General features: G+C 40.7%; 1 protein-coding gene across 1 annotated transcript in view; it reads left to right on the top strand.

Moving 5' to 3' along the window:
- The window catches only part of LOC139724112 (uncharacterized), a 121,606-nt gene extending 110,229 nt beyond the window's left edge, over nucleotides 1–11,377 (top strand). The window contains exons 12-22 of the mRNA XM_071635314.1: nucleotides 72–186; nucleotides 1,755–1,924; nucleotides 2,320–2,406; nucleotides 3,259–3,358; nucleotides 3,763–3,994; nucleotides 5,067–5,360; nucleotides 6,601–6,776; nucleotides 7,687–7,830; nucleotides 7,878–7,907; nucleotides 8,285–8,384; nucleotides 8,789–11,377. Of these exons, the coding sequence (XP_071491415.1) occupies nucleotides 72–186; nucleotides 1,755–1,924; nucleotides 2,320–2,406; nucleotides 3,259–3,358; nucleotides 3,763–3,994; nucleotides 5,067–5,360; nucleotides 6,601–6,776; nucleotides 7,687–7,830; nucleotides 7,878–7,907; nucleotides 8,285–8,384; nucleotides 8,789–9,170 (1,830 nt within the window). The 3' untranslated portion in view covers nucleotides 9,171–11,377. The remainder of the gene's footprint in view (nucleotides 1–71; nucleotides 187–1,754; nucleotides 1,925–2,319; nucleotides 2,407–3,258; nucleotides 3,359–3,762; nucleotides 3,995–5,066; nucleotides 5,361–6,600; nucleotides 6,777–7,686; nucleotides 7,831–7,877; nucleotides 7,908–8,284; nucleotides 8,385–8,788) is intronic.
- Nucleotides 11,378–12,725: the final 1,348 nt, after the last annotated feature.

Below are 12,725 nucleotides of genomic sequence, written 5' to 3'. Positions count from 1 at the left end.
TGCATGAGCACTGTATCCATCTTGCAGAAGGTTTGAGTTTGATGTAGTCTGTCAACCTCACTCTTTTTCAGATGCCAGAAGTTGACGAGGACCTCCCGAGCCCCAACGGAGACAGGTTGTCAGATGAGGGCCCTGACAGCTTTAGCCTTGGGCTAGGAGTCCACAGTATACAGAGCTACGTGGCAGGTATGTTGCTTTACACTCCTTGCTGTTATCATGCATACCCTGGTCACTGAAAGGCTAAGCTTGAACCCGTGTACAAATATCTCATTTGATGGATTCAAGTCCAGCTGGATATTGTCAAAATTACCTTTAAAGCCTCATCTTTCTTTCAGCAGGATAAATTGAGATGATTTAAACTGTTGGCTCTTTTTCTGGTAGCAGTGACACGGTGGTCATTAACTCAATTTCTGTATGAGAATTTGATTGTGTTCTGCCAACCATGTGACAAATTATGGCTCTCTACTTTTTTGACAGACTGGAGTGATGAATGTTATTTGTATATTGATAACTCTTTGTTGTTCCTCTTGCTCATGGGGCTCCAAGAAGCCTTTTTTTAAAGTCCTCAGAATTACTATAACTCACAGCACAGCAGCTTTAGGTTTTTTCTGAAAGAATGCAGAAATTGTGAACTTCTGCTTCTGTACAAGCACAACAAACTTAAAGTCATTATTCACTGCTGCAGTTAAATGCTAGGAGTAACTGTTACAGCACATCTTAAAAAGCAAGTGCAATGATGATGCCATGTACGAGAAGTTTATGAAGATTTCAGTTGTATGGAAGCCAGGTGCATGTCACATGCCTTTACAGTCTCCCATATTTTTTGACCCAGATTCAAGCAATTGCAGGTCATAGTACTCCTGCGAGAGACCAAAATTGAAAACAGTTTGCATCTGTCCTATTATGACTGATGTTTTCTTATATCATCCCACTGTTGTAGTAGTTGGGGATGAGCTATTGCTCTACTTGTTTGAATCAAGATTTTAAAGAATGAAGGAGATCATGAGTAGATGTGACATGTTTTTGGCTTTCATACAGAGGATATCTTCAAGAACTGTATTTGACACCCCAAGGGCACTAGTATCTGTCAGATATCCTGTCCAAGTCACTTCTCTTTCCACTTGTCTTTTTTTTTTTGGCGAAGTGTGCCTTTCTGAGGCTGTGTGTCTTGAAGAAGTAGCATGTAAACCCTTTATTTTGTTTTTACTAAAGAATTGTTAATGTCCAGAAGACAACTGGCATTTGTTTAGGAACTCATTGTTCATTAGGAAACAACTCTTCTTCATTGTTCACCCTAAGCGTAATGTCATTGTTGAATCATAAAGTTGATGTCACTGCATGTTGTGAAATTCGATGTCCCACTGTGGTAGGTAATAAGTTAGTAGGAAATACATGTGCTTCTGTTCAGTAATCATACTCTTGTGCAATATTTTGTGGATCACATTCTTTGAAATCATGAGATCTGATGGCTGTGACTGCAGCAATGACAATTATGATGATGTTGTTCATGATGATGATGATGATGATGATGATGATGATGGTGAAAATGGTGGTGATGAGAATGGTGATGTTGATATCAAATTGATTACTGTGTCAGTGACTATGATGATCATGTCAGATGTCTGTGGAAGTGATTGCTGTGATGGTGATCAGTGATGATGATGATGATGCCCATGGCAACGAAGTTAGTGGTAATGATGATAGTGATGATGATAAAGATGTTAATCTCTCCTTGATTCTGTTCACCTATGTAGGCAATCTACACTGGTCTGTGGGTGAGAACCCCTCCATGGCTCCTCATGAACTCTTCAATCTGACCTCTGACATTGTCCTCAAGCTCCATGGCAACCAAAATGGCCGTCTTGACCAGCTGGCCTTTGAGTCCTTCTTGCCTGTACAGATGCTCCAGAATTACGTCAGAATTGTAAGTTTCTGTTGAAATTGGCTACAGAGAGCTGTTCAAGATTGATTTAGAAAAACAAACCCTAATCCTGCATGTATCATGTGGTGCTTTTTTCAAAAATATTTTAATACATTATTGAGCTTCCTACCTACATGTAAATGTGCAGAATATTTATATTTATTCTTATTTTGCCACTTGTGATGATATTGTTTAGAAAGTTACTAGATATTTGTTGAAATTCAATAATTTTTACCATCTGTGACCTGATTTTAATGTAATGAATTAGTTTTACCCTTTATATGAACGTCAACTTAATCATAGATTGGACTGTCACTTTAAGGACTGGCAACCAAGATTCATCTCATTTGATTTCTATATGGCATCCTGCTTCATTTTGTTTTCACACCCTTTCACAGATTGAACAGTACAAGAGTGTTCTCTTCTATGGAGCTCCTGGCTCGGGCAAGTCGAGACTTGCCGTCAAACTTGCAGAATTCATCCAGGTAAGCTGGAGATGAAAACAATCAAAAAAATCCACGAGCTAGTTGTTAAGGTGTAACAGATGAACAACAAGACTTAAACTGTATTTGTTACGATTACTGCAAAATCCTGAAAATTGATGTGGAAGAGAAGACGTATTGTGAGAAGAGATGTATATTTTGTTTGAACGTGGTGTTTAGAATGTGTGCGTTTTTTCCTGATCTCTGAAAAATTATGACCTTATTAGGTCGCAATTCAAGTCAGAAGAAAAGTAGAGAACATGTTCAAGTTTTGATATATATGTTTCTGTTTCAGTCTTTGTCTTTGTGATTATTCTCTACTGCTCATTTAGTATTTTGTTTCTTCTGAATTAATTCTCTTCTGTGTTTTCTATTCTATGCCAATTTTCAGTAATTTCTACAAAGTGTCACCTTGTTAAAACTCCTGTAATCATTGTGCAGTTACCAATGAGCCATGTGAATGCACAATCGTAACAGCCTTCTGTTCTGATTGTATAGATTCCAGCGTATATTCGTGAATCCTGCATAGTCAGCAAATAGTAATATGAACAAGTTTATGGCAGCAGCTTTTAGACAATGATCCAGTGTTATACTTGTATAAGTGAATATCTGTGATGACTTGGGAATGGTCATGATTATGAAGCTGAAGATGATTATGATGATTGTGATGATCATGTATGACATACTTTTATCTTCTTTTCAATGGGCACCACAAGCTGGGGTTGTGGGTGGTACTGGATGTTTGCCAAGTCTCAAACTATGCGAGGGTGTATTGAGTATCACAGAATATTCTGCGCTGTCATCGTGATGAAGTTAATTGTGACTCGCTGCCTCGTATTCTCTCACATTCGGCAGGCCAAGAACAAGTACCATCAAATGGAATCAGACAGGTCTTACGTGTCCCTCAATGCCGCGTTCACTCACCAGGATCTGTGCGAGCTCCTTCTCACCAAAGGTAAGTCGGCATCAATCTCTCCAGTCTCTCGTCTCTCACAGAGACTCAAAGCCAGTGCTAGTCCGATGGGGATCCGTCATGGTATGATTCAACTCTGATAGTATGAGGAGAAAGTGCGATGTACTTAGTGAATGGGAAGATGGGAAACTGTTTCTGAGAATTGAGAGGGAGGAAAGATCTGCAATAAATCTCATCGAATGACTCAGTGTGTGCCTAAGTGCAGTCGTCTAAAAAAAGATATGTGTCTGCAGACAATCTTAAAGTGTTCAATATCAATTACTACTGTCATGGATTGTCATACTTTTTATCTTGTATTCTGCTGTTATCATTGTTATTGTTAAATAATGTAGATATTCTCACAATGGTGTTGATAGACTTAGTTATATATCATGTGTGTTTTGCAGGATTCCTGATCCAAACAATAGCAGGCAGGCTCCCAGCTGCCTCAGGCAAGGCAGTGCACATCCTGGTGATAGACGGGGTGGATCGGGTGGGTGTGGCTGCCCTCTTTGGCGACCTCCTACCCTTGCTGGAGACGCGATCCAATCAGCGTGCCGCAAGGCTGCTGGCACTAAACAGCGCCACCTTCTGTCTGCAAGAGAACTGCATTATCATTGGCACGGTAGACGGAGTCGGGTGAGAATTTATTGCTATCCTGTCCTGTTCCATGAAGGCTGTATGGCCCTGCTGTAATAAGATACAGTTGTGCTCTGACATTGAGCTAAAAGCACAGTCTCACAAAGTATTCATGATGTAGACGCAGTGTAAGTTTCAGGGAGATTTTATTGGGAGCTTGTTCTCGTCACTACAATGTAGCTCCAACTATCCAAATCCTCCCCCCCCCCCCTTACATGACTGATATAGAAGACTGGATGAATCACCAACTCATGAGCAATAAACTAAAGACTACAAAGGTGTAGACATGCCAATTCAACTACAAAGACACAAGACATACAACGGCTATACAAATCAGTACAGTTGAAGTCTTGGGATAAATCTCAATAGTTTCAGATTTACTTACCCAAATATGCTGGTAGTTTGTTTACAGAATTAACTGTGCCTATTAGAAGTCTGAGGATTAAATACGTAACTTTGCCTACTTATGCTGGTAGTTTTATAGGGAAATAAACTACATGTACACCAAAGCTTTCATAACTTGCAGTAGTGTTTCACCTAACTCTGATTCCAGCTCTATGTGTAAGCTGTCATTTTACAGCGAGAAGGTAGTAAGTGCTACAGTGCATGTACTGCACACCCCTGTACTTCCGATGTGCCATGTGTGTTTTTGATGCCCTTTGCAGCCATCTGCTTAACTGTCCATCAAATATGACATGATTGTCAGTAGGCCTGTATATCTCTGATTTTTTTTAAATTAATTACTTGAAGGGTCTTTCTGTGCTTGGGATTGGGGTGTGTTTTGGGAATCTGCCTAAAATTATAAGTTAGGAAAATTGTTCTGAACTTTTTCACAATATGCATCACAATAAACTTCTCACTAGTGATCTACTTTTGTCCAGCTTTTGTTTAGGTTTTTATGAGTGGATGATAGCGTCATCTATGATCATTTAGTGCTTTGTATCCATTGGAAAAGGCACTCTAAAAATATCAATGATTATTAGTAGCTATTGATATTAACATTATCATAATGATTAGTAGCATAAAGACCCTTCTAACTGTAGTAATAAATCTTGTGCTTTATTGCCCGCAGTCCTGGCACAGACCTGACGGTCCAGCAGCACTTCCGTTGGATCCGGGTTGGCTGGGACCAGGAGCCGTTCCGCAGCATCCTCCAGAGAGTTGTCCTCCGTCGGCTGGTCCACGAACGGGACGGTGTGGCGCCCTCTTCTGACAGCAGCGCGCTGCGGGTGCTGGTGTGGATGTGCGGCATCTGGCGTAGACTCAACGAGGCGCTGGCCAAGCTGTCGATGCCGGAGTTTGCCACGGGACCCAAGCAGTTCTTTGCCTGTCCTGTGGATGGAGATGCCCCTGCATCTGTGCTGAGGTAGACTTCCCCCCCCCCCCCACCACCAACTCCTCACACACACACACACACACACACACACACACACACACACACACACACACACACGCTCACATATACTACTGTCACATGAAATACTAAATATGCCATACATTTCGTAGGAATTTAACACACAAGAAAAATATTAGCATTGATCCAGACATGATTGTGATATGAATGTGTATGTTTCTCCATTCATTACTGTACTCCATGATCCCAAATTTGACCGCTCATTAAATTGTCAGGAAGTCCCGATTCATGAAAAATTAGACTTACTAAATATATGGCATATATAGCAGACATTTATGCGACTTTTCCTGGAGTAGATCACTAAACGTATCTATGTTTTCTGTTTCATACAGGCGAGAAGCATGAATTACTTTATACAAGTAGACCTCTGTTTTGGATTTTATTTGTACACATGGAAGGAAGAGTATAGGATATGTAGGTTTTCCGTGTTTTTAGAGTTTGTGTCTAAGGGAACAATTAATGGAATTAGCATGTGTGTCAGCTTTCCTTTTAAAGTTTTCAAACCATGTTAGTGTGTGTATTATTGAACTATTACAACTCTAAGATTGGTGCAAAAGATAGAAATTTGCCTGCATTCTGAAACTTGGCTTCAAAAACTAACCAGTCTTTTCTTTTTTTTTTAGTAGTAAATGGCACAACAGTAAAGTGCACAGTTAGTGATGCTCATTGTCTAAGCTCATGGATGGCCTGATGGAGATTAGCAGGATTATTAGCAGGATTACTTAATCATTCTTATTGTCAATAAGTGCAAGTTCAATTTTGATGTCATCAAATCTTGTAAAGCATAAGACACATGTTGGATACGAATGAAACATAGAGGTTTGGTGTACACATGCATAAGTATTTTAGCATCCATCAGAGTGAAGACTTGAAACATGAGAGGAAAAAATGAAAAGAAGAAAGATGGTGTTCTGACTAGCAGGAGTTAGTAAGTTGATGAGCTGAATGAATGGCAAACTGAATGTTTCTCAGATATAGTACCATTGCAGCACTACCCACCCCTACCCCTACCCCCCAAAAGGAAAATACACAGGATAAACAGAATTCAGAAGAAACAGAAGAAAAAATAATGAATTGTTATATTAATTGGGAAGCTTTATCAACTGATCCACACACACACAAAAAAAAAAAAAACAAACATATCAAACTTTAGGAAGAGTAAAGCTAAATTTCCCCATGTGACTTGTTTCAGGTGGCTGTGCCTTCTGTGGAACTACAGTCTGGCGCCCCACATAGAGGACACCTTCCACCGGACCAGCCCCTCTGCCTCGCCCTCACTCATCCAGCAGCAGAACATGGCAGCGAGCACTGCCCTCTATGTCCTCCTCCACAGAGCTTTCCTCCCCGGCTGTCCGCTCAGTGATGAAGGTCTGTTGGTTTGTATGATTTAGAGATGATTTACAAGTGTAGAGTGATAGTTCTGTTTTCAAAATCAGAGTACTGTGAAACCAAAAATTGTTGTGAGTGTGAGACTTTCGCGAATTTTACAAGGAGCCCAAGATTCATGAAAGTAAAATGCACACGAAAGTTTCTGTCGACACACTGCATCAAATGCCAGTGGCAATACATAAAAGTTTCATGTAGCGAAAAAGGCTATCTGCTCCAATTTGCGAAAGTTTATGCTGCAAATGTGTCTGGTTTTACAGTATTGATGTTGGCAATATTTTTCGTAATTTTTCGTAATTTTGTTTTGTTTTTTTGTTTTTGATCATCTCTTGGTGTTGAGTAGCATATATTGGCATTTCAGAGCTTGTCTTATGTGCATGTGATTGGGAAAAAGTTTATGAAATCTACTTCACCTTGAAGCGATTGTTGTGTAGGCACTAGTGACAGATCGTGAGGATGCTTGGCTATTGCAGGAAAATCTCGTGTGAGTTTAGATGAGATGAAATGAAATGACAATGAAATGGCAATGAAAGTACTAGAATTACTATTACATATGATGCTGCGATCTTATCTTTGGAGCCCTTTAGGATGAGGTTCTGACAGATATGACACCATATAAGAAAGCTAGTTGAGTAAAGAAGGGACTGCCAAACTATTCCAAATTCATCAATCATAATGACAATGTTAATAGTGTTAATCTTAATAAAATGGTCTTCTTCATCCAGGGTAGCCTTTTCAGTGTTGACACTTTTCTACCAGAGAGCCCTGCCATCATATTACTGTAGCATTACCAGGTACACTTGGGACGAGAGAGACATGGTAAGTACTGGACAATTAGATTGACAATTAGATTGACATTTACCTAAAATCCTATTTTCTATTTCTGACACAGAAGCCGAAGAGTACTTCTCTGGTTTCCGAGGCATCAGTGCCCCTGCCATAGAGGGCGACAAACCGAACAACGTGAAGAAGCACCGTAGGAGCAAGAGTTTGGACCGGAGCAAGACCAGCAACAAGGCAGCAGCTGAGACAAGCAGTGATAGCTCACTTGCTCCAACCCCCTCTCCAAATTTCTTTCTTGAGGAATAGCAGAAAATATAGATGTGATTGATTATTATCTTATCTTATCTTCTGTAAAGTTATTTTGTCTGATTACATCTTGACAAATGGAGTGACAGAAACATTGATTTTATCAAGTATTACAACTAAAAGTTTGTAAAGTTGTCTTGCAGTGGATAACGACAGGAATAACTATCTGATTTTTTGTACCAGCAGACATACAAAACAAAGGGCCTGCTTGATGTTTTCAGTGTTATTTCTGTGTAAATTGCTATGTTTATTCTATATTGATGTCTCAGAAGATTGGGTGAGTTGTAAACTCACCTGTATTTTGTTTCAAATGAATTGTCTATATTCAAAGTAAGTGGTAAAAAAAAAGAAGCAATAGCAACATGAACATCTCAAAAATATTTGTGCTTTTCTTGTGTGACCAGATTCACAGCGAAATGGCCGATCGATGATCCCACGCCGCATAACACCCAAGTCCAGCAAGCCTTCAAAGCAATCTCAGCTGACCAGCACCACTTCCAGGTAGGCAGGCATGAGGTACTGAACGGAGAAATGTATACGTGTACGTGTGTTTGCGTCACATTCATATCGGGATCAGAGTCATAATTTTCGTGTGTCTTTAATTTCGTGAACTCTAGCACCTGACTCGCGAAATTCACGAAAATAAAAACCTCGCGAAATGTTTGGCATATACATCATGCTTCATCTTAAGTTTGACAGCAGTTTGTAATAAGGAGCTAGACAGAGTGTGCATGAAAATGATGGTTTTGTATTCCGTGCACACAAATTTCCTCTTCACTGCATATTTTAAGATTGTACTGATTTCTTTTTTTTTTTCCGGTGCATTTAAAAGAAAGAAGTTCACACAAATACTGCTATTATTTAATACATATAACAACTAGATTTGCCTCTTTCCTTGCACACAGCTCGACTCACGAGAGCAGCATCTCCCACCAGCGTAGCCCCACCTTGCCCGCATCACCCGTGGATGATGCTGATCTCCTGGAGTCCCTGCTCAGTCACCATGGCAACATCGAGCAGCTCATTGAGCTTCAGAACACCTTGTTTGGGATTGGAGGAGGGATGAGCGAAGGAGGAGTCAGAGGAGGAGGAGGAGGAGGAGTTGGCAGCGGCGGCGGAGGAGAGGAAAAACTGAAGACATCCAGGTCCAATAGGCAGCTGATGGGTATAGGTGGTCAGAAGTTACTGCGCCGTTCCAGCGATGGAGCGCCTGTGACTACCGGACTCTCAAGGACAAAGACCAAAGATGAGGATGGAGTGTGGAGTGTGTGGGAGGAGACGGTGTGATTTTGGACCAGACGCCGGTCCCATGACAACCATTCCAGTATTCATCCATCCAACAAGCCTCTCTAACTTCCTCACAAGCTGCCTGCTGAATGAATGAAAAAAATGCCAAAGGGATAAGTCAGTTGTGAAAGAAGGGGAAAAGCTTTCAATTATCAGCCTGGTTGCATCACCCTAGAAGTTTAGTTGAGCGTAAAGATAAGTTCTTGATGGTCGTTCTGAAATGTTTGTGGTTATAAGACCATCAAGCCCCTGGACATGATGGCTGTCTCGTCTTTAGCCAGATTCCAAGGGGTTTATGCATTTCCTGAAAATGTAGCCTTATTCCAGTTGGGTTTGGCTGAGTGTGCAGGTGTCTAGAGCAAGGCGTATGTGTTGCTGCGTGATGTCATCTTGGCTGAGACAATCAGGAATGGTACGTCCATTTGTGCCACACTTGAGGAACTTTCAGAATGCAGCTTCAAGATGCGATGTCTCTTCTTCCATCCATCTACATCCATAAAAATGTGGGAATGAGACAAAATCTTGTATCATTACAACTAAAAAAAAATGTGTCCCACATTTCTGTATCCCTTTGGTTGTCACCTGGCTTAATTTGAACAGAGAAGACCTTGCTATTGAATAGGCTGAGTATCTAGGATGGGGAGTGGAAACAAGATCGTTGCAACCTCTGAGACGGTGACAGAGTTGAGTGGGCAACAAGATCCAAGGGCATAACCTAGAGCCGTCTGTGCTTATCACTCTGAATGCAGTAAGTAGTTGGCTGTAACTGGAAATGAAAACATGCAAAACCTTGACTCTGTCAGAGAGTGAGCTATCAAATTCTCTTCACTCCATCTGCACAATGGACCTCGCCACAGACGATCCTTTAGATCACAGAGGCACGGGTGTGAGATGATGTAATGGAAGAGTTTATCACGCCATTACCAGAGTATATTTGCTCTGTGCATTCGTCACTTTTTACCATGATTGCCAAAACGTGGGGGGTTTTGGAACATATCATGCGTGCATTGGCTGGACAGCTTTTGAACCCTATATCAAAACAGCACATACTGGTCGAAGGTGGGATATGAAATTCGCAGAATGTTGGCATATCTGCAACACCAGCATTCATCATCAATAGGAGATTAGCAAACTTGACCAGAGAAACGGGCAGTAGGTTTCAAGGGAGACATCATACATGATATACAAAGGGCTTATCCAAAATGTGAGGAATCCATCGGTTATGTTCAATTCTCATTCAGTCAATTCAGTGCATCATGATTTTGTTCTCTTTTTTAAATTGGGACTTATATCTCACTTGTAAAAAGATACAGAAGAGGAGGTAAATTTCACAGTCCTTAATATCAATGAAGAATTACCCATGAGAAGACTAGTGCATGACTTGGCATGAGATCAAATTTTACTCTGGTTTCTTAAATTGGATTGTCATGTCCTTGTTTGAACTGCTGTGTCGGTGTTCAGACAGTGTGAATATATTGCCCTTTCTGCTGAAACTTGAGTAATCGAAATTTGATCCCTTGGCTTAAAGGAGCATACTAATTTGCTGGAGAATCCACCCATTAAAGACATTTTTCAATGTCTTCAATGTCTTCAATGGATTTGTTTCAAGGTTACTAGCATTTCCTCAAATTTCAGGAGGGAAAAGGTGACATTTTTAGAAATTGTGGGCACACTGTCTATCTCTCAGAGAAACAGCACAAGACAAAACAGATACATTGCCTCTCGGCTGGGGATAGAAACAAAGGGCAGAATCTGTAAGGAAACCAAAACTATCACCGGCAAAGACAAACGCCTAATGGAGACAAAAGAATATACTCATGTGAGCCGGGAGTAGTTTCATAGCTGGCTCTCTTGTATATGTGGAAAATTTCCATGAACCAAAGCACTCACTACAATCAATGTGTCAACAATGATAAACCCATATGCAGACCTTTGATAAGGCAAGATTTTAGCAGAAGAAATGAGGTGATTGATGTCATTTTCTTCCAATTTTGCCATTAATTCCTAACTGTCCCAAACGCTTGTTTCAAGATCTGAATGTAAATGAGAATCACATGGTTGTCATAGGACAAAATAATGAGAAAAGAAATTTTGTTGACTCATTTCATGTTTTGTGCTCTTGTGGCACAATGACTGTTAAAGTAGATATCATGATTACATCCAAACTGATTTTAAGTGGAGCAAAATATTTGAGATCATGAGTTAATTGAGTCAAATGTTGACAATGTGCAGTACCATTGCACCAGACAACACATGGATGGAGACTATCTTCCAAAACTGTTTCATTCAGGCCTGCTCTCATGAGAGGCTGAAACAATTTCTATCACTCTCGGCAACTTTGTGGCTGCATTAGTGTCATTCAAAGTTGATCTTTTGTCAACCACCAGTTGTAGCAGTCATTGAGAAAATGCAATTTATGCTAACCCTGTGTGAAATTCATGAAACAGCAAGCTTTATTTGACTAAGTCTGAGCAGGCAGGTATTGATCCGGTAGGGTAGACCAAGAGAGGGTGCAGGAAAGGCCCCCCTCAGTGCCCCTATACCCCTGCCCCTCCCCCCCTTGCCTCCCAACAAACTTTGTATGTTTTGGGAGTTGTTTTTTCCCCCTGCGGTGTTCACAAAAAGTGATCTCAAACATTTGCTAGCAAATCACTTTCATTGCAAGTTCTGCATGCACATTTTGAGTGATGTGTTACACAGCACAAGGTGTGGGATTCCCGCATGTGTCTGCGTGTGAAACTTTTCCACAGTCTGATATTGAATTGATGTGAGTTTGATGCACCCAGCGCAGGAAAGAAAGAAAGATTAAAAAAAAAAAATGTTTTCTGGATGTCTTCGTCGTGAAACTTAAGGGAGGTTTTCGATGAATATGAGTTCAATTCCCATCCTTCTAATTTTTTTTTTTTTATTTGCACCTCCTATGCCCAGAGTTTTGTATACCTCAAAACTCTTGCTTTGGTGCATTCAGTTGTCAACCAGACAGTGATTGTGGTCTGTTGAGTTGATATCCAGTTTTCTCCCGTGTGCTTTTTGTTGTGCCGGAACGGTTTTGCATGATGTCAACATCCCCACTGCCAGCTCTGTTGCATTTTACAGGATGCATGATCGACATGTCCATCTCTGGTTACTTTCATGAAATGCACACCAAAGGGACCTGGTGTCATTCCACATGCCAGTCTCACGATTCCTTGAAATGACTGCTGAGATTCGGGTTGGAAACAAAAACAAAGCAGGGGGATAATGTTACATTTTTCTTTTAAACTGATCAGATGAAAAATGAAAGATGCTGTTTTATAATGGGTGGGATAGGGGGTAGAGAATACTCTGTAAGAAATTGTGCTGCTGTTAGATTCACACAGATTTTTACTTGCGGCTGTCTTTTTTATTTGTATCATTTTTAAATGAACGGGAAGCCTTCTGAGGATTGTTTCTCCAAAAAAAGGACTGAGATCATGAGACTATCCCCACAGGATTTGCTGCTGTGAGTGCCTTGTTAATGCCAGAAGTTGGGGATCTATTAGTCTCGTTGCAAGCTGCCTGCCACCGAATCCCATG

Source organism: Diadema antillarum, unplaced genomic scaffold (assembly GCF_040938485.1).
Source record: "Diadema antillarum isolate AM-2024a unplaced genomic scaffold, OU_Dant_1.0 scf00000207, whole genome shotgun sequence".
Classification (NCBI taxonomy): Eukaryota; Metazoa; Echinodermata; class Echinoidea; order Diadematoida; family Diadematidae; genus Diadema; species Diadema antillarum.
This window is presented reverse-complemented; position numbering and strand designations above follow the sequence as displayed.